We start from the raw sequence: 25,931 nt of genomic DNA, 5'->3' as shown, positions 1-25,931 counted from the left end.
TAAATTTGAGATTTTCATTTGTTGTCATTTGTAATCATCAAAATTAAACGAAATAAACATTTGAAATATATGAGTTTGTATGTAATGTATGAATATAATATACAAGTTTCACTTTTTAAATGGAATTACTGAAATCAATCTACTTTTTCACGATATTCTAATTTTATGACCAGCACCTGTACTCTTACAGGCCTTTTAGCATCCAAAAACTACAAAAAAAAAAAAAAACTGGTCTGATTCTGCATCTTTCTAAATTACTGAACATTAGATAGCTTTCAGCAGAGGTTTTTATATTAGTGACTTTATCTCTAAATGCTCACTAAATGCTGGTTCTAGCCCACTGCTTCTGCAACACTCACCCAAAGTATGACTTCTTATTTTCTGCTCGATAAGTCAGTAAAGGGGTGGATTGGTAACCATTTTCAGCACCAAATGCACTCCACGAGTTCTAAATCCTTTGAATATTTGGCCACGCTTACTAAAACTTGAAAACTAATTCTTGCACAGATCCCCCCCCAAAGTAAACTACTCATGTTCTTTCAGAAGCTTAGTAATTATTGTCTATCACGCTCGTCAAATTTAAATTAATTGGTGTTGTTAACTGTGAAAAGCTGTTTTGAGTCTTAAGTAGTAAACTTCATGAACCTTCAGACAAATTCTTTTTAACAGTATGAGAGGAAATCCAAGACAACTTATTATAAATATTTTGGCCTTGATTTTTACGAAGATTATCTCCATCTTTATTAGTGTTTCTGATTGGTGTACAGAGCCTCATATATTTTGCAGTGATGACAATAATGCTAAATTGTAAATATTTATTATAATAGGTCAAGTATTAAAGGAGTTACTGTGGAGATGAGAAAAAAAATAAACATGCAGATACTTCTTCCATTTGTGGGACCTCACACAACCTCATCTACGTAAACTTGCACAGTTCCATTCTTAAAACATAACTTTTGATGTGTTACAACTGTTGTACCTAAACAACTGTTTGTTATATGCATCCAATGTAAAAAGCTACATTTTTTTTTATTCTTTTGCACCAGTGCTAAAAAAAAACAAAAAAAAAAAACCTATGAATCTGCCTATATTCCTGTTGAATTTGGTGGTCTTTGCAGCAACTTCTCTCTCAAATCCAAAGAAAAACATACAACATTTTTAAAAGATTTGAACCCATTGTAAGATGGTAAATACTTCAGTCACCTGAAATGGAGCCCAGCAGCACGTTGCTCTTGATGCAGCGATAAACGTAGTCGTAGCTCTGAGGTTTGAGAGGAGATCCAGTGGACAGGATGGTGTGGAGAGACTGGAGGTTGTGAGTTTCCACTGAGGGAGAAAGAGTTTAAAGAACATTTACTAAACAATGAAATGAAAGAGTCCTAAAATAAATGTAGTACGTGTTTGGAACTTGTTGAATAGTGCTTAAAATGTCTCTTATTATAAAGTATTTCTTGTTCTATGAAGCGTTAACATCGATTAGTCTGGTTAAATTTGGTGTTCTGTAGGTAAATTTTGGAGCAGGTCATTTGGATTCTAGTTAAGAAAATCAGAAGCTTTTATTAATTTTAGATTCTGTTTTTGTACGACAAAAACCGCAAACACCAGATATTTGAAAGGTTTGTCTCCATCTATGAGAAGCTGCATATTGTTCAGGGATCAGATCTGTAAACCTCTCATTACCGAGGCCAGTGGAACAAAAAACAGATACAGTTGCAAGAAGCAATAATTTCAACCGAATTAGGAATGCACACACACGTGCACCTGTGAACAGCTGTGGCTCCTGGCACCCTAACATGTAGCGTTATTGCAGTTTTCCACCCTGATGTGACAGAGCATGCAAGCTTAAACTTACTGCCACACACATTCGTGCACACACACTCTAACCACATGCCAATAACACCCTGTGAACTAATAAGCTTCCAGCAACCGACCCTCACCCCATAAGCACATATGCACAGACACACACAGACACGCAGTGGGAAATTTTGCGACCCCCTATCATGCCTCCAGGTGTCCAGTCCAAATGTCAGCTCAGGGAAAAGGGCTTCTCCGCTGGGGCAGCCAGCGAAGAAGCTTACTCTATTCTCCCCAGCCCAAAGGAGGTCCATGTGCATACAAACACAAAAACCATCAAATACACAGCCACAATCCCGTCCCTTTGCCACGCTCGCTTATTCCAATAAAAACCCAAGCTCACACACACATCACAGAGGTCAATGTAACAAAACTGAACGACTCGAGAAGCGACAGACAAAAGAGGGACAGAACAGAAGCGATGCCTTTTAGGATGTTTGTACAAAAATGGTTCCAACGGCACACTGGGGTAGGTGGAGGAACCAGTTCTTAACTGGTTCTATCACAGCTAAGAACCAGTTCACCCTCAGAAAGCCAAAACAGACACTTTATTATGTCATTTTAAATATTTTAAACCTCCCACTGTTGTATTCCGAATTTCTTTAAACCACTACAGTTCAGGGAATCAGTTTATCTACAGTTATAATGTTTCGCCTCGTTATCCCTGAATAAAAACAGGATTTATCCAAAGCATTGATATTAAACACAACAATATGTAGAAAGTGAGTTGCACAAGGTGTTCATGAATTCAGTTTAAAACAATGATAGTAAATGCAGGTCCGTGTTTGTCCCCAGTGTTGTTTCGACTCCACATCAATGCAAAAACTCATTTTTTTTGTCTTGAATTAAATTGATTAAATGCTACACTACTTCAGTTTTCTTTTTAAACATGGCTCCTACAACAGTATACATGTTCAATTGTCTCTCTGGCCACACCCTCAGCATCTGACAAAAGCAGTTCTTGTTTTAGTTTAAACATATTTCAGAGGAATCCAAAGGAGAGAACGTTTGTATCAAGCAATTTGTCAGACAAATGCAGATGAACTGCCTTATTTGAAGCAGATCTCTGATTAAGTGTAGATATCTCTGTATCTTTGAAGACAAAAACAGGAACTACAGTCAGATTGTTTAAACCTTTTTTTTCCAATCGACTTTAAGTTCAGTACAGAAAAAAAAATGTGTAAGAAAAAACAACTTGTGCTACAAATCAAATAAAGAACATTAGGCATCACACAGAAGAACTATTACTGTCAGTATGGTTCTGGATTGTATTCCTAAAAGTAAACTTGAGTATTCTTCTGAAAATCTTGTGAAATTTGTGTGTCTGTGTATGGTTTGTGTGCACGCTCGTGTGTGTATATGTGGAAGTGTGCATACTGTGACTGTGGCTACGACTCACAGGGTTTGAGGTTCCTCTCCTGCAGCACAGACAGCCACTTAGCCCCCGTGCCAAAGATGGTGATACTGGAAAAGAGACAGAGGCAAAACAGAGTTTATTTTTTGGACCAACTTAAAGAACAATGGTTCATCCTTCCTCCGTATGGAAAAAAAAAAAACATTACGCTTTTTTTTTTAATAGAGGAAATAAAAGACATTTGCTTCAGTGTTGCCAACAGTGTTCGTCACTGTTTATTGTGCTCACATTGTGAAGGAGACCAGAGCAACCAAACCAAATTGGCAAGCATTTTTTAATGAATGAGAAATCCTTCGAGCAATTTTTTCAGGCTTAAGACAAGACCAAAGCTAGCATATTTAACATTGTTTGTACTGGGAATACTAAAGTGTGCTCATCAAAACTGATCCCAACTCCTCTGCATCAAGTTTATGTTTTTCACTACATTTTTTAATCATCATAGTGCTAATAGACATAAAAAAAACTGCAATTGTGTAATAATTTTAATTTATAAAGCCCATTAATAACAACCAGAGTTGATAAATTCCCAAATCACTGCTATTAAAAAATGTAACTATTAATTTAAATCCAAAAGCTATAAAAAAAAACATCAAATATAAAACCAAATAAAAGTACTCAATGACATAAATACCAGATTACTTTAAAAGCCCAAAGCATTACTTGCAATCAAAAGCCAGAGACATTTCATGTATTGAGCTGCTTTTTCAAAACTGTCTAAAGCTTTGTGTTGTTTAAATGTCAAACTTAACAACCTTAAAGTTACCTTCTGCTTCTTAGGACAAGTTTTATTTTGCTCGAGAAGATTAATCTCAGCACCCATACATGGATACAAACTTACATTTTAGATCTCAGTTATGTTGGGGAAAAAACTAAAAACCTCCTGCATTCAGAAGTTTTGAGTTGGAAAAAGTTACCGATGTTTGTATGAAAGACACCCATGTGCATCAAACTGATCTGATCTTACTAATTAGCTGGTGATTTTTTAAAAAAATGCTAAAGGTTCGATTTATAAATAAAGAGGCTGATGCCAGGCTGCTGGAGTGAGCGTGACTTTGCCTGAACCGTGGCATTGCTCCATTTGTTGCTTCACTGAGTTTGAGCTGAATGTAAATAAAAACCTAAAAAGGGCACAAGTTAGCGAGCAGCCTTTGCCCTTAATCCCATCTGCTCCAGTGGAGCTGCTCAGTAGCCTGTTGTACTTGGAAGCTCCCAGTGGAGCGGCATGAGTCACTGTGTAAATGTAAAGCAAGGTGATGCAGAAACACAGCTTGTGTGCTCAGTTAAGCCTTCGCGGATTGATAAAAAAAAATGAGGAAAACGCTGACAGGGAATTGACTTTCAGTCGAGGAATCACAAAGAGACTCCCAGTACACAATACCGGTCAGACGAGATGAACAAAATGTCTCAATTTAAGATGCTCCTTAAGAGAAAGTATTGACAGATTGTTTGTACATAACAGCTGCTAAATTGAAAGGTTTTTGGGAAAGCACTTTCTGTATGATGGAAGTCACCCTGACAGCTGACAACAGTTGCATTAACATGTGGAAGGCAAAAAGTGACAGGATGTCTCTGTTGTGCAGCCTGCAGACCTAATTCTAAAACAAAACAAAGGCCCTCAGAAGTCTCTCAGAATTAGTGCATTTGTTTGTTCCTGTCATTTAAAGGGATTCTTGTTAACATCAAATCAATCAAATTACCTCTCATCATTGTGGCAACCATTTCTGCTGATGAAAAAACACAATTTGGATGTGATACACAAAGCAACTCTTTGGTGATTTATCGATTAAATATGAGTCAGTTGGCGAAGAAAGATGTGATTTTCTCTCCTTGTAATGGATGTTTCTGATGGGGTGAAGGACCAGGGTAGGGGTTAGATGTGGTGAAATGAGAAAAGTTCAAAGAAGAAATGTTCGAGTGACCGAATCAAATGATGCGTGCACGTTTGATACATGCACTCCAGGCCTCACCTATTGTTACCAATTAACTGTTTCCACAGAATATGTCATTTACTGAAGAGCTTAATTTACTAATAATAGACAATGTGGATAAACATAACTATTTATGAGAATTGTGGCAAATTAAAATATCTTATTACACTGATGCTTTTTTATTTTATAAAAAGAAAAGACATTATTTAGACATTCAGACAAGTTTGTTATGTAGTAGGCAATTTTTTTTATGTTTAAAGGCTCTACTGTTCTCAACTTATGAAATATATATAAAAAAAAACATATGGTTTTACAGTTTAGCCTTGAAATAAATATTTAAACTTTGCTGAACAGGTTCCATTCTACCTTTAGAACCGTTTATTCTAGTTTTCCACATTTAGATACAGCCCTCTGATTCTGCCGATGACGCTCAAGCTCCAGATCTATTTGTCATCGGCACACAAAGTCACTCTCCATTCCATCCATCATCCCTGACCCCCCATCTGCATCTGGATTTGTTCATTGCTGGCTGCCATGGAAACAGTCCCTCTGTTCTGATTGGAGGCAGGTGGCCAGGTGTGGCTGCTAATTGGGTGTTTAGGATGGAGGGAGGAGGAGAAGCTGTGAGTCCTTGCTGGTGAGAGTGTGCAGCAGCACGAGTGACTGCGCGCATTTGAGGGGAGACATGTTACTGGAAGCATCTAAGTCAATAAGAGATGCTCAAAGGCAATCAGACACAAGAGCACCTCAGACCAATTATTGTATTATGTGCCTCTGTGCATGCCGTGATGTGGCAGCAGAACCTCTCTTTTTCAGTGCATCTTCTCTAAACTATTCTTGTACTTGTTCTGTGCCAGTAAAATCTTAGGATATAAAAGTAACCCTTTTTTTCTCTTCTCAGGTTTGACAGGCTACAAGGGACAATGTAAAACGAACATTTAATGGGATTCTGTAACTTAGATTTGCAGTTAATTACACTGTATAAAAAAAACAAAACAATCGCTGTTAAATTAGAAAGCTTAACTTTTTATAAAATCATCAAACCTCCGAGTCTCGCAAACTAAACGCTGATTATCTGCTTTCCTGCCTGGAAAGGAGAGTGATTGTTCTTATCCAGACACTGTCATTGAAAATTGGGATACAAATTTCTGCCTGCTGGCAAACAGTTTAAAAAAAAATTACAGGCTGATATGCCTCATGAAGCTTTTTCAGTAAAAGCCGTATTTGTAGTGGCTAAAAGTTGATTCACTTGTAGAAAGAAACAATCCAAAATATTAAGTTTTAGTTACATGCTTAATAAAGAATAAGAAGGTTTTTCTTTTTCGCTGATGTCTAATACTAAGCAGGCATGATGCAACCAGAAAGTGTAAGGGACTCTAAAAGAAACAACAAAAATCTTTTTCTTGGTGCAAGCTTATAAAATGCATCTTTTTTGTCATATCAGTAAAAAAAATATATGGACAAAAGATGGAAGAGACAAGAAGATCCTTTGAGAACAGAGGCACCTCAAAAGTCAGTCACACATGGAAGCTGTCACATATTTGAATGTTCTAACCTTTATCTTACTCCACCCAGGAATACATCTCAGTCCTGCAGGACAGTTCCACGAAAATCATTTTCTGTCCTGCAGAAGCTCGGGGAAGGTTGTCAGAGCATTTAGAAGTTGTGTTTGTACATCAGATTAGGCTGTATGAAAACTAGCATCTCAGTTTACAGTGTAGTTATGAGATTAATGTCCATTGGCTTATTGAAACTTTGGCTTACTGAAACATGGGACTAAAAAGGTACAATTTTTAATCCCACATCAAAGTTCCGCTCAGTCTATCTTTTGGACAACAATTCTTGAACTCTAAAGTGTGATACTATAAAATTGTAGTAAAGACAGGAAATTAAAAAAAAAAACAACTAAAGTTTAATGTAAATAATCATCTATAGAAATGAGAGTCGGTGGCAACATTTGACAAATGAAAGAGTCCACTGCCTCCAAGACACAAAGAGTGTTAAATCAGAAGTGCGCTATCTTCTACGTTTGCTAACAGCTCAAAGAGTGGTCTATTATCCAGATTTGAAACCTTTCACGTTTCTTCTCTTACTCAAAATAAACTCAAAGTGAATGATCCCCATTTTGGAAGAAGCGCTGGGAGCAGCGTGTCACTGCACAGGATGACTGCTTCAGCAGGAATCACCTTCTGAACTTTCTGCTCATCCTGTGATTTTACACTGAAGAATTTCTTTACATTAGTTAGCTTTCCTCCAGCTTCATTTGTTATAACAATTAAAAAATAACTACAAAACTGCTCAGACTTGCACTATGATTCAGGCTTTTGTTTTTAACTTAAAAAAAAAAACAGAAACTCTGCAGTAATCAATTATAAAACGACCAATTTCATAATTGAAATAGTTCATATTAAAAAAAAGATTGAAACTGTAAAAGTCAATTGTTCGATAAGATGGAGCGATGAAGCAATTAAAGCAATTATTATTATGACTCAAGTGAACAATGAAATCCAAGGCGACGAGGTAAGTCTCACAGTAAGTTTTCCTCGTTCCAAGTCTCTGACAGATTTAGTCCCAATTAAAAAGTCCAATGTCAGTTCAGAAGATGATGCTGTAAAAGATTTTATGGCAGTCTCTCCCAGAGGGTGGTTTTTTTTTTTTTTGCATCACTCTGGGTTCTAAAGAATGTCTTAGGTAGCAATATCAGCACTTAATTGGTTCAAAACTCTCACAGTTTAAGGTATTATCCATCTTTCTGTCATAATGGTAGGCCTTCGTTAAATGCATCTGTCTGAGAATTTTAGCGAACAATATTTTAACTAAAGTTTTTTCATTTTACTTACATTCAGGTTTTTTGAAGGAGACAAGCAACGAGGTTGAAAAGCGAGAGCAGATTATACAAATCAATTAACACAATCATGCAATCAAGTTTGTGCAATTCAGTCCTTCCATTTACCAAGACACCTATCAACATTCAAAGCTCATAATATAATGATCACTCAACTGATTAGCAGGATTAAAATGGAGCTCACCAACTTCTGGTTCTACAAACTGATCCTGTCAAAGAGATTTTTTTTTGTTTTACTTTTTTTTTCTCTGCACTTTTGCAACTTCCAGCGTGTGTCAGAATGTCCTTCCCATTATTCCGCTCCTTGCTGAAGGCAAAGTGCCATCTGTACAGATGTGTCACACAGGTATCACTGCATTCAGGAGTCTTACTTTTGCTGACTGTGGTGCTTTTTTTGTAACCTCAGCCTGACAGAGTAAGTGCGGTAATGCATGCTCAGTCACAAGCTAATATGACATAAACTAACTTTTGCTGAAGGATACATCAGGTGCAGTTAGAAGGGCTGACAGAGCTCCTCGTACAGCATCTGTTATCAATTTACATAGATTCTGACACTTTATTGTATATAAGCAGTTACATAACTAGTTTGGCCTTAAACAGTCACTAGTAGAATATAACAGGATAGTCAAACCATCTGTATGTTATAAGTACAGTGTTTTATTACATAAATACTATTCAAAAGCCATTTTGAAAACTGCACAGAGACCTAATTTAAGACAGACAATTAACTGCTGCTCAACGTACTGGTATATTGTATTTTGGCAGCAATTATCCACTTTATTTACAGTCTCACACAAACCTTTCTAAAAGTTTTAATTGGAAAAGCAAAAAAAATGAACTGGGGCAAAAGAACACGTGCAACTTTCATACACAGAGAAAGGTTGCGCTTTTTTTTTTCCACATTTTGAACTTAAAAACTACACAGTCTGGAAAAAATATGCACCCACCATCTGCTCAATGTAGAGAGTCTCTTACTGTTTGTTATCAACACATAATCACAAACTAAACCCTGTGTTTGTTTTATCTTTACTCCTGCCATCTTTAAAGGGTTTTAAATGACCCATACAGAGTTTACTAAACAGTGTTTATGAGAGTATTTAGTAGTAAGAACAATATGTGGAAATATTTTATTATATATATATATATATATATATAAATAAAATAAGAAATTATATAGCATCTTAATTATAAGTGTTTACCACTGGTGTTTTAAGACCCAACTCTCTTCTAAAAATTCAGTGGAAAATTATTAAATAGTAACTGGAATACAATTTAATTATTTTTTTATATGTAAACTTGCAAAAACAAACAAAAAAAACCCATTGTTTAATTTAATTTATGAGCAGCCATCGAACAGCATGACCAACTTTAAGTATCAGCTCTCTTGTGGTTTCACCTGGATTATAAGGTTGAGCCAAAATCTGCATCCCCATCACCGATCTCCATAACAACAGGCTTAAAGGGTCGTCTGACACGGCTGACATGAACCAGCCTGTTCAGCCAAGTACAAATGACAACGCAGCTCAGTTGTGAGACTCAATAATGAAGCCTGGGCTGTCTTTTCTGTGTTTGTTTCAAGCTAATTTAATCCACAAGTATGAAAAATTAGGTTTTTCTCCAAATCTCAGTAAATAGTAAAACTATGAAACATCTGCTGCCAGTTGACTTGATGCATTGCAAAAACAAACCAGCCTAAAAAGTTCACTTTCTCACCTCATAACGTCCAATCTGTAAGAAGAAACCCATTATATATTCCCTCTGATCCCACTTCTTCCATACTTTACTGCTCTTTTCTTTACAAAAATACATCCTTCACTATTGTTTTTTTTCATCTTTTTCCCATTTAATAATGAAACAAATTGTGAATGAAAAGTAAATGTTTACTATACGATTAAGGTCTTCGTTAGAAACGCACATTAGACCGAGTGGAAATCTTTATTCATGAATGTACTCTTGCATGCATGTGTGTACAAGTTGTCAATTAGGGAAAGAACACCTGATTAATTTTGTGGTTAAAAACAAAAAATCTCCCAGGAATATCTTTGTCTTTGCCTTTGCTCTGTCGGCCTGTTTGCATACATTCATTAAGCTTTTTCCTTGACCGCCTTTACCCTTAAATGAACAAGGACTTACATTTATTTTGAATACCTCATTTTCAGTCTCCAAAGTATGTAGACTAAAATTACACATCTGTTTATGTTTTTTAATCACATAGGCCATTTATTGAAGTCAAGAACCAATTATTAAAATTCCCATCAAAATCTTTAGAAAACCAGAAAATCAAACAATAAGGCAAACAGAAAAGTAAATAATTATGAGATACAATCTTTAGATTTCTTAGTATTCATGGAGTATACAAGGTCATTTTTGTGAATTGTATAGATCTGCGAAGCACTTATTTGGGAGGGAGAAATAATACAGGATATTCGGTGTCTGATGAATAAGTTGAGAAATAGAAAACTTTTAATCTTTTTTTTAAATAATGTTTACTATAATGGTTCCATCATGAGATTTGCTCATACTTGACATTTTCCTTTTGTGTTTCTATCGATTGAAATTCTGTTGCTTAATTCTCTTTTCCCTCAAAGCCTGTAACTCTCAGGGCAAAGAAACCATTTACGCCTAAGTCTAAAAGAATTTCCTAAAAAAAAAAAAGAGAAAATTCTGCACTTCTCAAAGCAGTCTCACCCCTTACTGAAAACGTACTGCATCTATAGAGAATCAGAAGAATTTGGAATCAATTTTCTGCTGTGATTTTCTTTGAAAAGTCCCCAAACAGCACCACTATCCGGCCCCCTTCGTTTCCTTTTGTCCCTCTCCCCTGGTTGTGTGTGTTTGTGCACAAGTGTGTGTGGTCAACTCACCCCAGCTGGTCCGTCAGGTCCCACAGCACGTTGGGTGTTGGCATTAGTGGCGAACCGTTGTATAAAACCACAGAGGCTCCCACTGCCAGGGCAGACACCAGCCAGTTCCACATCATCCAGCCAGTCTGACAACACCCAAACACCGATACAATCACAGTGATAAGTTCTCTGAAATGAATACTCCTTTGTCGTCAACATGAACAAAGCAGAAAGCAGGAAAAAAAAAAAAAAACTCCTGCAGACTGTGATTCACATGATTGCGTTTCTCATTTGACAACATGCTGAGGTACTTCTTTGGCACCATTCTTCATCGGTACTAATCATGTGAATATTGATTCTACTCCATGAAAAGTGTCTGCAGGGCTACAGCAGAGCCTTATACAACACCAACTAGTGGTGATACATTTGGTGAGTCAATTGATTACTCCGCTGAAAGACGACGAATCATCAAGTTTAAGAGAGGCAAAAGTGTCCAAGCTTTGGGGGGAGATGTAGGCTGGCGATCAGACAGAACAAGACAAAACCCCCACTTATGGGAACTTGGGTTTATTTTTAACAGATTCGTTTATTTCGCATCACTAAATATTCAAAATAGACGCTGATTTAAGCAAGCGTTCGTCAAACAGAAGCAAAATGTAAGCAGCAAACCAGAGGTTATCTGAAATCCTGCTTGTTTGTCGCCAATACTTCACAAATATCACCAGCTCGTACAATTTTGCTTCAAAATAATAGCATTGGGCTCAAAAGTGTGGGGGAAAAAAACTTAACTTTCATGAAAATTCTGAAAGAATAAAAAAAGAAAGGATTTTTAGAAATAAACATAAACCATTGTTTTATATCTGCATTCAACCTGAAGCAGGTTTGCGGTAACTAAAGTCTTTCATACAAAAGGCAGGGGTTGGCTGCACAAAGCACCTCACGTTCAGATTTCCTTTAAGTAGTTTTTAATAAAACACAGGCTGCAGAAATTAGGACTAAATGTTATTCCTAAAATTTTCTTGAGTTTTGAGATTTTCTTGAAGGTGTGATGAATGATTCACCAAGTCTGTGACCCCATCTGTCGAACACTTCAGTATTTCTTGGAGAAGAAAGAGAAAAGCTGCTCTTTTTCTGGCACTCAAGTCTGGATATAAAGACTCATGAGATTGATGATTCATTTTTAGGCATACGGGTTTGTTCTAAACTAGGCACCGTGCACCATATAACCACTGACCAATAAAAAAAAAAAAGCAGTTGGTGTTTCAGAAATATTCTGGAGTGTCTATTTTGGACTTTTCTGAGCAAAGAGCAGCGTGGAAACAATTCTTAACACAACTCCAAGCTTTGTGGTGACTGTTTGAAGACCAAAGAAGAGTTGAGTATCCTGCACCTAAAACCTACTGAACATTTATAAACTGCAGCTACTTGAAAACTGTGAGCTAAACATTCCTGATATTTCAACAGCCTCTTTAAAACACTATAAAATCATGCAGCAATGACATAAGTTCTTGGGTTTTGCAAGAACTCACAGAATCTGAAACTTGCAGGTAATAGTCGCTGCAAAAAAGCTTTAAAATAAAGATGGCTTAAAGTATTAGAACTTTGAGTGGTAAATGTAATAGTAAAAATGATGTGGGCCTACCGTAGTGTAGTAAATGATAACGTCGCTGGCAGTCATATTGCCATGGAGAATGTGCTCCTTCAAGTGCTGGATGAGAGTGCCCTACGAAGACAAAGAGGAAATAAGTTTGTTAGAGTGCGCCATTTTTCCTGAATCATGCTGTTAACATGTGGACTGGTAGTAGTTTTTCAGAACCCAGTCATGTAATAGCTGCTGTCAGCAGAGGTTAGTTCAGTTATATTAAAATAAAATCTATAAATTTGACACAAAAAAGGCATTGACCCCGTTTTCCGTGTTACAAATACATTGGTTTTTACAGTTTATCTATATCTTACTCCCTTCAGTGTTTGCACATAAAATGCCTGCAGAAACGGCTTGCACAGACACCGCTTTATTTCATAAAACATGCAATTTGTAGAAAGTGCAAAGTTTCCAATCAATCACAGCTGGTGAGGTCATTACAGCTGAAGAAGTATATAAACTGTGGAGAGAGTGCGAGTGTGGGTTTAACGTCTGAGCTCATGTGTACTTCCTTTTTCACAAGGGCTCCATGTGTGTGTGTGTGTGTGTGTGTCGCTGTGCATCCCAACTTTGGCAAGACTCAGTTGCCATACTCACATTTTGGTGTGTGCCATTTTACTACTGACAGCATGTTAACAGAGCTGTAACAAAGCAGAAAGCAGAACAGGACCGGGGCTAATTGGCCGAGGCAGCGAGGACTGCCACCGTCACAATACGAAATGTTTTCCGCACTGCATTACAGTCCAATTATCGGCCGCATGGAAAGAGAGAGGAAGCACAAAGGAAAGAGAAGGGAGATGGGGACAAAGACAGAGACAATAGGAGGAGAAAAAAAAAATGGGCCAGAGGGGAAAAAGGTAAAATGTGTAGGTGGAGAGAGAGGCATAAAAAGAAGAACTGAGATGGGGTGGTGGTGGGGGGTGGGGGGAGAACAACAAAAAAAAGTACACAGAGCTAAGGTAGAAAACTAATCATAAAGATGGGCTGGCACAACGAAAGTAAACCCAGAAACAAGGAAACAGAAGGAGAACTGCTTTTCAAAATCATAAATGCTTGTGTTTGAGTGTTTTGAATGATTATGAATAGTAATTTTTTTTCAAAGTGTAATAATCCTTTTGAAATCACACATTTTTTGACACTCAGCCTCCTACAGATGAGATGTGCAGCAGAAAATAATGTCATTCATACAAGCAGGCAGAGACCGACTGTGGGGTCAGCAGATAGAAGTCTGCTGCCATCTTGTGGTAAAAATAAATGGAACAAATCGATTTCACTAAGTCAGCCAGGAGACAATAATAAATGAGTACCTGAATCAGCTGCTTCCAAAAAAAATAGCAATATTAAGAAGAATAAATTCATATGAAGAAAAGGAAAAGGCAGTGGAAAGCACTAACAAAGTTTTACTCCTAATGTATCAGTTGTGTCCTGTGAAGTCGAGATAGATCAGATTTTATTCAAATGGCCAACTATTACACATCTGTGCAGAATCTTTAGAGCATCTTTTCTTCTTAGAAACATTTTGCAGAGAAGAAAACTTCACCCTGAGTCACTGACTGGACTAACTGGTGAAAGACCTCCTTGACATCGCTGTTTTTCATTACTTAACCTTCATTACGTGATGATTGAAAGCTTAAAATCCGCTCTTGGTTCTTGTATGAAACCTTTTTTTCCCCCTTCATCTGTAGTTTCTGGTGTTAATAATAATACTTTGTGTAACTCTTAAGCCAGCACGAGGGAGAATTGCATTAACTCTTCACTAAAAAAAGAAGTGAAGCCATTGAAAAAGTCCTGCCAACTAAAGCACCATTTAAATCGAAACACGATGCATGCAAGTGGACAAAAGAGATCACAAAATAATATTTACGAGTCTAATTCAATTTCATAATAACGTTGAATTCAAATCTTATTTCTGAAATGAGCCACCATGCACTGCGTCCATTCAAGGTAATCTGCAGTTTGGTCTGATCCGTGTTGGTCTCCTACTGGCTGCAGGTTTGCTGGCAGGGTAAGGCTGACCTTTTGGGGAAAAACGCAATGATGGAATATGCTGTCCACCCTGCTGACAGCAGTGAGTCATTTTAGTTAAATGTTCAGCCATATTCATTCCAATCCGAGTTAACAGACAGGGAAGAAATTAAATAGAAGGTGAGATCTGGAAGACAGAAGACGAGAGAAAAACTGTACGTTCTGAAAACGCACGACTCCAAAAAAAAACTCTGATGATCTTGAAGTCAATGTTCTGACACTTAAAAGGTATAAACCTTTAACCAGTAACAGTCAGGGGTGGAAATTAGCACCCGCCACCGGCCAAATGTGGGTAAATATTTGTGGCGGGTGAATTTGATCAACACACACACCACTGTTGCAAGTTGGCAATTTGAACAGAAAAGGTGTTATTTGTCCTCTTGACATATAGGGGGCAGCAATGTGCTCGACTTGCTGCTGTTACGTCGAGCCCCGTTCCCCCATCAGATACGGTTCCCCCTGCGTCTCCGTAAATAATGACTTGTCTATTAACAGAATTGTTTAGAGGGGCAAATATTTCTCATTAAAAAAAACAAAAAACATCATTCTTTTAAAAATAAAATGTGCTAATAATATCATAATACAGAGGAATAAACACAGNTTAAGGACTTTTTGGTAAATTATTTTTGTCCCATGTTTTAGAGGGGGAACCGATTATTTCAGACGGCTGAAATATTTGGTTCCCCCCTTGTGACTTTTGCAAAAAAAGAACAAATGTCTCAAAATTCACAGGACTTGTTGTCTATGATGAGAGGAATAAACGCAGTTAAAGACTTGTTGGTAAATTAACTGGTTGTTGTTGGAAAATTAATGATCTAAATAACATTCAACCCAAATGGTATTTAGATAAAAGCGAAATACAAAAGTTTTAATTTCCACCCCTGATAACAGTTAAACCTGCTCATGCCTGGCCAATAAATGACCTTAAACCCAGCTGTGAAACAACAGCTAATTCAAATCTGGTTAGTTATTAATACTTCGGTAGAAGAAAATGCCAAAACCATCTGGTGATCAGATTAGTCAACAAAAAGAGAAAGGGATCTATAACATAGTCAGTAAACGGTCTTTCTGAAGGCCTTTTTCTATGTTACCTTCAAATGGTACATGGTAAATGGTCTGTACTTGTACAGCGCTTTATCTAGTCCAAGGACCCCAAAGCACTTCACACTACATTCACTCATTCCTTCTCACATCCACACACTGATGGTGGTAAGCTACATGGGAGCTACAGCTGCCCTGGGGCGGGCTGACAGAGGTGAGGCTGCCATCACACCGGCGCCACCGAGCCCTGTGCACCACACATTCGTCCCTGTTAATCATTTAACCCAAACTTCCCCCACAAAAAAATGAGACAAACAAGCAACAACAACTACAAAAAAAATAAAATAAATAAGTAATTGATGTGAACTGAAAATCAGCCTGCACAGATGGGCCGACCCAGGAGAGCAGAGTCGCAGATGTGACGACTCGGTACTCATTTCTGTATCAGGAAACAGCTGAGTCTAAACCGTGTAAAGCATTCAAAAACACTGGCTGCAAAACACATCAATTATGTAAGAAGTTACACGGGGACAGAGCACAGGATGGGCCTTTGGTGAGGCAAATTGTGTAATAAAACAGTTCATTGTTGGGTTTCAGCACTTCATGTTTGTGCCAGCTCCACAATAAGAGTGATTAATAGTTCTTACCCCAGCAGAGTGGACCATACATTTAGGCGCTCCTGTGGTTCCCGATGAGTACATGATGTACAGAGGATGATTGAACGGAAGCTGCTCAAACTCCAGCTGAGGAAACTGATCAGCCTCGCCGCGTCCAGATGCCAAGAAATCATCGATGAAAACACTGTGGAGATTAAAAAGACAAGAGAAAAACAATCACACAGTACCGTTAAAAAAAAAAAAAAAAAAAAAAAGCCAAAATCTACATATTTCTGTCATAAATGTTGTAATTTAACCCCTTCAGTGTAACTCCTCAGAGACACAAACCTGTTGGGAATCTTGGAGAGGTCAGTCTCCTGTTTGGAGCGAATGTAGGGAATCACAACTACTTTATTCAAGTCAGGAAGACCTGAGAGTGGGAGAGAGAGAAAGGAGCTAAATCATCTGTTCTACTCAAACTAATCCTTTACAGAAGAACCAAAAAGGATTTCCCAGAATAATTCAAGTGTCAAGTTTATTTAATTTTTGGTAATTTGTTGATATTCTTGGGAACACTGAGAATATTGAGTCGGCATTCTTCCAAGAACATTTTTCTCTTTGAAATCCGCTTCAGGATACTTGCACTATTTGTCTTTCAGGTCCTGTTCTGCCACTTTTATCTTCTAGATTACAGCTTTTAGCTAGCTTTTCGCTGCCATTAGCTGTAGTCATGTTTTGCTGATTAGTTTCTAGCTAGCGTGACAGAAGGTTTGTTACAAATCAATGATAAAACAAAATGTATTAATCAAAAAAGAAAAAAAGAAAAGTCAGAAATGACTGAAATGCGGTCACTAACCTTTCACAACGCTGGTCAGCTTTTCCATGTGGTCGTGTATTTTGCCGTTGTAAACCACAGCAGCGACTGAGAAGATCAGTTTGGGCTGAATCTGAGAAAATCTGTCAAGGACGCCCTGAGTTAAATAAAAAAAAAAACAGGACAGAATTACAACCCGTGAGTATCAAGTTGTGTAACAGAACACTCAAGTCTGCACAAAGGCTCATGGACTGTGAAAACAAACACTGTAATGTAGATTTGCCAGGTAAACTTGAAAACATATGTTTAATTTAGAAAAATATAGCAAAATTCATTCCAAGCGGTAGGGTGATGGCACACACTAATAGCACAGAATTAAATCAATAACTTCCATCAGGATAATAAGAGCAACTCTCAGATCTGCCAGAGGGGGCAGCAACGCGCCAGAAATATAAATTAGAGACCAAAATGACAAGTGACCATCAAAGAAGAAGATGCTCTGTAATGAAGTCATCTTTAATATCACAGAGCAGTGGAAATCAGTGCAAAACTTAAAAACAAAAAGTCAGTGTGACACTTTATGAGGACAGACCATCAGTGCTGAGAAATAAAAAGGTAGAAACTCAGTTGAAACTAACAACAAACCTGTGGAAATAAAAATCTAAACTTAAAGACAGTTTGTAGACAACCACTGAGACCTGTTGTGTAACAGAAATGGAATGAAACAAAACCAAAATCAAGCACGTGAGAATAAATTTGCTAGATTCTTACATTAACTCCGAAGTCGACAGACGTGGAGCTCCAAATGGCTCCAATGCTGGCGGCCGCCAACATGGCCTCCACTGCGTGAATACCGTTGGGCAGGTAGCCTGAAGAAGAGTGGGAAATGGGAAAAACACAAAGGGTTGTTATTTAAAATGAAATAATAACAGTTTTACTACAAGATTACTACTTGTATATGAAACTTTTTATCCCGCAGTCTAGAATACGACACTCTGAGCAGCTAAATTACCCAAACATTTGAATTAAGTTATTTTCTGAAATCAAATGTAAGCCAGGTTTTACAATATGAAAATGCAGATGGCACGCACCCAAACACATAAATATGGAGACATTTGTTATCATTTACATAAACAATCAAATTCAATGTGAAACATTGCTTTCCACAGCAGTCATGATAAAAATGAATATTTGGTCGAAGCTGTTCTCAGACTCAGATTCTATGAGAAATTTAAATCTTTTTTTTTTTTTCTATGGTCAATAAATGAAATGTATTTAGACAGATGTTTAAAAGTTGCCAAAATCTAAAATCAACCTATTTTATTACTCAGATTTCGAGTCAAACTCAATACAACACCAAAATAAAAGAAACTATAATTATTTTATGCCCTCTATTCCAAATGCACTATCAGAACATTAATAAAATTACAAAAAAGGCAAGGGAAGAAAAAAGTAGATAAAAGATTGTGGTATAAAAGATCAAGAAACAAAAGGAGAAATTAAATATTTTCAGTTTTTAACAAGCAGAACTGAGATTAGAAGTGTTATTTTGTGTTTTTTTTAAATAACGATTCACTGACAGAGACCGTGCCCAAAGGCATCAGATTTATTTCTTATAACAAAACTATTCTTTTCCCACTGCTTTATTAATGAAGTATTGTAATGTAACTGTACACCTTTCTGTCTAAGTTATGTGCAACTCATTTTGTAAGTGATGTCAATGTGGACACTCCTTTGCATTTATATTTGATTAGAAGTTTTATTTTCCAGGAACAGAGTCAACCTTTAACTATGTTATAAAAAAGAAAAAGAAGCTGCACTGCCCAGACTAAACATGGAGGCTCTCACACTCTGCCTTTAAACTGATAACCTGGATCTAATCTAATTTCATAAAACAATAACACACCCAGTAGTTCCAACCGAGCAATCTGACCGGTCAAAGGCAAACAGCCACTGTGCCGTCACGACTAATCAGCTTCGTCTGGTTTCTCTGCTGCAACCAGGAAGCTCGTCGAGGCAGCGCGTCATGTTTGGTTGACACATCCCCGCCCTGCTACACTGGCTCGACAAGCTCACCCTCTTACACTACACCAGGAACAATTTCATCATGAGTCCTGATCTCACTACAACCTGTTGAGCTGCCTTTGTGGCTGCTGTGATGAATCACTGTGGTGACACACCTTACCTGTCACCAAAACACCGCTTTAATCATTAAAAAAGGCACAGACTGCTGTTAAACCTATAAATGTCAGTATAAACTTTAGTCTGACGGTAATACTATGAATAAAAGATGCTGTAATTAAATGGTTTTGTATTGTCAAAACAAATGTTTATTATTTCAGGGATTTTATAAGCTCAACCAAATATGAAAAAGTTGAGTTTTACTTAAAATTGGATTATTTTAATTGAAATTTAAGCTCTTGGTCTGTGAGTGTGTCTTAAATCTGCTGAGAAAATGTAGGATAAAGGATTACAACCATTTCAAATGCTGGACATGTATGTGTTGTTGTTTTTACCCGATCTTTCACATTTGTTGTAGTTGAAAGAAAAAGAATAAGGTTTACTCCAATAATGAAAAAAGGAAAAGATAAAAAGTGGTTCCAGAGACATGATATGTGTTTTCAAACAATATGAACAGTGATGTTAGGGATGACAATTCCAAGGACAATAGCAATGAAACTAAAAACTGCCTGAACCGAAAATGCACGAGTGTGTGTGTGTGTGTGTCTGGTTCTGCCTTGTTCTGCTGTAAAGAATGGCTGACTTCATCAGCTAAGTGCTTATATATCTTCTAGATTAGAAATATTGACAAGACATTTTAGTTGCAATCTGGGGACAAGGACATCTCTGCCTCCAACACACACACACGCACACTGATGTGAGGAAAGTTATGGGGAGGGCTGTGGAAGAAGGCAGAAAGCAGCCCATCTCTCCCCATCGTGCTCATTTCTGCAGCTCCGCTCTGCCTCCCAACACCCTTCCCATTTTGTCTAATGAGACTCCCACAGAGCTTAAGTCCTTTAGCTAATGGATTGTTCTCCAACAAGATCCATCTTTCCTCTGAGCGCACACACACACTGTGGTCATCCCTAACAGAGCAGTGTTGTAAGAATGAGCTTAGAAACTGCAGCCACAGATGTTTGGAACATCACCGGCTGCTTCAAAATAAAAGTGAAGAGAACATATATGAGACAAAGTGTGCTCCTTGTTCTGGAAGTTTGCCATGTTTCTTGTGAATAAGGTCAAACAACAAAGCAAGGTTTCAGATGAAGCCGCCCATCACAATTACTAAACTTGTTCTGGGATAGGGGGATGGGATGGGACACCTAAACCTAAAATTTCAGGGTAAGAGGCGTTTCAAACAGTGAGGCCAAACATCTGTATGTCAACAATCGTTTAAATGATTCTCCCGCATTTTATCTAATCAAGTTTTCTACATGTCTTGTGTTATTTTTGTTCAGGCAAAACAAGCTGAAGCTTTCTATAGGTACAACTTACTTACACAGACATGAAAGATGTTCCGATTTGACTAAACTAATCTAACCGGATCCTCGTTTTCATTCGCAGTTAAATATGCAGGTACATATTCCTCCACGGCAGGCTAGGCAGGATGTCTGCTGATTTACTGTGTGAGGCATTGTGTTAACCTCCACTGAAGATTTTTTTTTTTTTTTTTTTTTAAAGGAGTAAAACTCTCTAGTGTTAAAACAAAAAGTAATTTTGAACCCGTGTGACAGATATTGGTGTAAAATGAAACCACTTTGTTTATATAAATGACAACTATTGGAAGCATAACCGGGCACAGCAGAGTGTGATGGTACTCAGGATGAATTGATATTCACATTAAAATTTTAGATCAAACAGAGCAGAAAGCTTTAAAGGCTCTGACACTGATGAGACGGACTCAGAATGGGTGGGCCTTTTTATTGTTTCGCCATTTTTCCCCCACATGGAAGAGCTGAAATTTTAATGTCACCAGACATAAATTTTGATTTCATCATGAAGCTGAATAAGATGTTCCAGATGTCTTAGATGACTTTTTCCATTGCTAACCATTTATTCAAGAAACAAAATATCATGTAGAGTTGGCTGTCTGTCTTATTGGCTTTTAAACACAGTTTGTTTTAAAATTCTCCCAGTTCTGTATTTGGTTTATTATTCTGCAGACATGCCTTTGCCATCTGTGCAAAATGTGGTTTTGAAAGTTCTAATGTTCAAAAAATAATGAATAAATGTTTCTGGAAAGGATGTTTTATTGATGAAATATGTTGCTCTAAAATCTCAGCCTTTGTTGTTTTTTTTTTCTATTAATGCTACCATCACAAATGTGTGAATTACTCCTTTTAGGAAGATTAAAACAACCCCACACCATCACATGATTCAAGTTGTTGTTAAAACACTCTGGATGGTCCTTTTAGTCTTTAGTACAGAGGAAATGACATCCATGTCTATCACAAAAGATCTGTCACATATGAATTATCTGACCATAAAACATGTTTTAATGGTATGATGATCCATCTTCAGTGCCTCTGGAAGTTCTCCAAAGAAGCTGAGACTGAACTGTCTCAGAACAAAACCTCTTTAAGTAGCTTCAAGTTTTATGGGTTTTTTTCTGTAAATGTAGTTTTAAAGTCAGTGCATAATAAAGGTGTTATTGTGGTTATATTAGCTATTAATACATGATGATTCTCGATGCAGGGCTATCTGAAGTAATGAAAATCACAAGTGTCCAGCTTAGCTCGTTTCAGTTGTTGACGCCACAGCTTCGAAATAAAATCATTTGCTTATTTCGTTACTAGTCTAAAACCGTCTCGATCCCAACTTTTTTTCTGTTTGCAGAGAAAAGTTGCAAACATGTTGGGGTTTTTTTTTAAGTCGTATCTGACGTCTATTAAAACGATAAGAGCATTTCACTGGTACAGCAAAGTGACACGTTGAAGAAACATGAATATTTAGATCTGTATGAATGTGCTGCAAAGTCAGGCGCAGAGGAAAAATATCCACCGTCAGCGATTCCTCCTTACACAAACATACAGTTTGACTTAAAAACGGTGGCATTCAGAAAGAGCTGAAGCTTGTGCCAAAACAGCCACCCCTCATTACCTGTGAGCGCACACACACACACACACACACACACACACAGAGCTGTGGAAGCCAACTTTTGCTGCAACAAGTTAAAAACAGGAGACATTGAAACAGTGAGGGCATCAAGGAAAATGTAAGAAGAGAGGAACACATTTATACACTGTATATATGAATATCTACCAGCTGTTTGGAGCAGTGAAGAACAGTTTACTTGGCTAGGAAGTTATCCTCTTGTTTTTTTTGTTCTATTTGAAGAAAGAAGAAGAAAGAAACCAAGAAAAACCAAGACTCACCTACAACCCTGTCTCCGGTCCGGATGCCCATCTTCCTCATGGCTGCAGCGAATAATGCCACATCACGCCTCAGTTCTCCAAATGTTACCTTCGAGATCTCCTCCTTTCCTTCCCCTGGTGCACAGAGACAAGGGCAAAATTGGAAATACAAACGTAGGAACAGAAATGTGAACGCAGGATAAATATATATATATATATATATATATATATTTCTTTTTTACTGTAAATCACCACAATTGGATTGAAACTGACTGTTTTGTACTTTGTGGGATAAAATTTACTGTACCATCCAAACTCAGATACAAGAGTGATACAAGATAAGAAAGACAAACATGAAAAGGAAGAAGATAAAAAGACAATGGCAACCAAGAGGTGATCCAGTAAGAACAGAGCCACAGGACAGGAAAGTAACTCTTATCTCTCAAAGTAATAGTCCTCTGACATTCACAGATGCTCCACAGCAATGGGTCTTATTATTACGTTAGAGCTCCTGAGGGAGGCTGTGTGTGTACCACAACACACTCTCCAAGGTACACACACAATAAAGAAAGACCTATTTATTAGTGTGTCACACTAAGAGGTAGAGAAGGGAGCAGCAGCTGATCTAATAACGGTGATGTATGACACAGACCATCAGAACGACCAAAGTTTTCCAGTACACCTTTAACTCTTATTTATACGCATTTCTTCCTTAAACGTTTGGAAATGGCATACATCATTTATCCTTACAATTTTACACGGCATCATTCATGAGCACTGCATCATTAACGTACGTGCAGCGTAGAGAGCCACTTTGTCCTGGTCTGCGTGTTTAAGCAAGTTCTCGGCGTAGTTCAGTCGAGCTCCTTTAAACCACTCAGGAACATCTGAGATTCGCTTGGATGCATCCACCACCTGGTATGCATGAACACAAAAACACGAGGGAACTAAACATCAAAAAAAGCTCATTCCTTTACTTTTAGAAAATAAACAGAACACAAACTTTCTCATTAGACTGCCCTGCCCATAACATTTGTCGTTTTCCCACGTTTTTCACTTCTGGCAGATCGTTTTGTTTGACTGTCTAAACAGATGAGCTGTGAGAAGCAGCTCAGCCCACAGGACCAAAGTGCTCCAAAGTGTTTGACTGACTGGTTAAATGTGTCCCGGTAACGTCTCTTTGGACAAATATTAGAAAGGAATACGTGGGTGAGAACATGTGGTCAGCAAACGAAGTGGAATAAGACATTATTGTGTGCAAAAAAGGTGTGTCAACAGGATGACAGAATCAGACATCATTTATTGCTGCAGGCAGGACGCTGTATCCTGGAACTGAGCAGAAAAATTTACAAGACGGCAATAATAATAAATAAAACAAACTTTAAAATCCAAGTTGACGATGACCTTATCCCTCCATATTTTCATAATGCATCAGAATATTTTTTAATGTTACACAAAAAACACGTTTGAGTTGGCAAAAAGCACCGCAATTCATTACTTTAATGGAATAATAGCATTTTTTTTCTCTGCCAGCCATTTCAAAATATTCATTCATCTTTCTCTCTCCACATATATAGTGTGTCTTTGGGTTGGTTTGTTTTTTTTTAACAATAAGTTGTACTCACCTCCTCATATGGTTTGGAGCTGACCACTCCGCCGAAGCTCCACATTTTTGTCCAGAATTCTGGGTAATTGTCCACCGACCACTGGTAGAGGTCGCTGTAGTTGACTAGAAAAACAGAGAATCAGTCACTACGAGAGAGCAAAGTTTACTGCAAACCACTGACACAGTACAAATAAAGTCCAATTCTTGCCTTTAGGTGCCTGTCACAATCCACAGATACCCTCCAAAAAAACAAACAAACACCCAAAGAGAACTTCCTTTGTTCTGCAATAATTTCCACTCATCATCTAATGATTAAAAACTGAAGTGAATCTCAGTTCCCATCAGTGGGACTGTGGGTACTGTTCTAAAGTGTCAATATACAACTATCAACCTTAACGTAACGACCACTGACAGCTGACATGGGATAAACCTTCTCATGTTAACTGGGATGAAGGCCATGTCAGAATATTCTGGCCTAAAAGTTAATGAGCTGGAAGCAGAAACATCTGGCAAACGTAAAGATCTGAGCAAGTTTCAGAACGGCCTAAATGTGATGGACGGAGAACTGAGTCGTAGTATCTGCACAAATGGAAGTCCTGTGTGATGGTTTTGGTCACCATCGGTTACGAGCAACCAAAGGTGGTCCAAAAGGGTGGTAAACCAGTGAACCAGGATCCATGTCACGGGCAGCCAAGGCTCAGTGATGCACATGTGTTGTTTGATGAAAGAGGCTCTCCTGTAGCTGAAAAATGCTGACAAAATTGATGCCATTTCCAACAGAGAGGTGCCACAAGACAAGTCGAGGTGTCCACTGCTGGAGATCCCTTCAATGGGCACATGAGCATCAGAAAGCAGATGACAGAGCAGGAAAAGAAAACGAAAGCTCCATTGTCTGAAGATTTACTTCAGATGGATGCTTGGGTCTTTGTGCAACTCTTACTTGGGTAAGAAATGGCACCAGGATGCACCCAAAGAGGAGGCAGTCCTGCAGGGACAGTGTAGTGCTTTGAGGAACATTTTGCTGAAAAACTTTGAGTCATAACTCCAGCCAGTTTGAACTAGATCAAATGTTTTGTCCTTATCGTGTTGTGTCTGCTCTGCTGACATCTCTCCAGCTTTCTGCGTCCAGCACGTTTGTCTGCATTCCACAGATCGCGTCAGTTTTCACACAAAAAAAACAAAAACAATTGAAACAGGCCACCCTGATCCAATGGCAGCTCTGCAGTTTAGGAATCATCCATTCAAAGCAACCAGGCTAAGCCGGGGTGCTTAATACAGATAATTCATGCTGGAAAAGGGAGCAGCGAAGAGCTGGGAGGTTGCATCATTAGTGAGCAAATGCAAAGATACTCAGTGCTGATTCACTCAAATTAAAATACGCGATTTTAAATGTAATCAGCTAGTTTGCGACGCTTGCAGTGCAGACACAAATAAGGTACAAATGCTGACAGATAGCAGAGGGAGAGACTACCTATTTCTGCTTTCTGACCAGCTCAGTTTGCAGCTTCAGGCTCAATGACATCCGACTTTAATTCTCTCAAACACCGCCCCCCTGTCTCTCTGAGTCCGCTTCCCTGTCTCCCTCCCTCCCTCCCTCCCTCCTCGCCACTCACCCAGATTAAGCCCGTAGTCCGAGTTGACCTGTATCCTAAACTTGTCCATCTGTGTGTTCCTCTTGGAGTCCGGGTACCACAACACCTTGCTTTCCATATCCATAATTTTCTCGCTCTTTCCTTCCGTGTCTTTGGACATCTTCGCTGCGCCCTCCTTGTAACACCTGCTAAGAGTAATAACAGAGAAAGCTGGCTGCTCCTGGAAGTCGGGTATTTAGTGTTCTCCCCGGTACCTAGCTGCTGTGTTTGAACGGCATGAGACTACAAGCATGAGACGCTGCTAGTTAACGTCCTGACAAAGACAAGCGTGCTGGCGATGCCCACTGAGCTAACAAACCGCGCCCCCCTGCGTC

At 38.2% G+C, this 25,931-nt stretch overlaps 1 protein-coding gene across 1 annotated transcript in view; it reads right to left on the bottom strand.

Annotated features, from left to right (window-relative positions):
• aacs (acetoacetyl-CoA synthetase) overlaps nucleotides 1-25,717 on the bottom strand; it is a 37,185-nt gene extending 11,468 nt beyond the window's left edge. Inside the window, exons 1-12 of the mRNA XM_017412090.3 lie at nucleotides 25,579-25,717; nucleotides 23,985-24,088; nucleotides 23,154-23,274; nucleotides 22,381-22,494; nucleotides 17,774-17,871; nucleotides 17,045-17,159; nucleotides 16,537-16,618; nucleotides 16,240-16,393; nucleotides 12,527-12,607; nucleotides 10,906-11,030; nucleotides 3,254-3,318; nucleotides 1,204-1,326 (exon numbers count right to left, since the gene is read on the bottom strand). Coding sequence (XP_017267579.1) covers nucleotides 1,204-1,326; nucleotides 3,254-3,318; nucleotides 10,906-11,030; nucleotides 12,527-12,607; nucleotides 16,240-16,393; nucleotides 16,537-16,618; nucleotides 17,045-17,159; nucleotides 17,774-17,871; nucleotides 22,381-22,494; nucleotides 23,154-23,274; nucleotides 23,985-24,088; nucleotides 25,579-25,717 — 1,321 coding nt within the window. The remainder of the gene's footprint in view (nucleotides 1-1,203; nucleotides 1,327-3,253; nucleotides 3,319-10,905; nucleotides 11,031-12,526; nucleotides 12,608-16,239; nucleotides 16,394-16,536; nucleotides 16,619-17,044; nucleotides 17,160-17,773; nucleotides 17,872-22,380; nucleotides 22,495-23,153; nucleotides 23,275-23,984; nucleotides 24,089-25,578) is intronic.
• Nucleotides 25,718-25,931: the final 214 nt, after the last annotated feature.

The sequence above is a fragment of the Kryptolebias marmoratus genome, linkage group LG1 (genome assembly GCF_001649575.2).
Source record: "Kryptolebias marmoratus isolate JLee-2015 linkage group LG1, ASM164957v2, whole genome shotgun sequence".
NCBI classification, from domain to species: domain Eukaryota; kingdom Metazoa; phylum Chordata; class Actinopteri; order Cyprinodontiformes; family Rivulidae; genus Kryptolebias; species Kryptolebias marmoratus.
The sequence above is the reverse complement of the archived record's forward strand: the minus strand, read 5'-3'. Positions and strand labels throughout refer to the sequence as shown.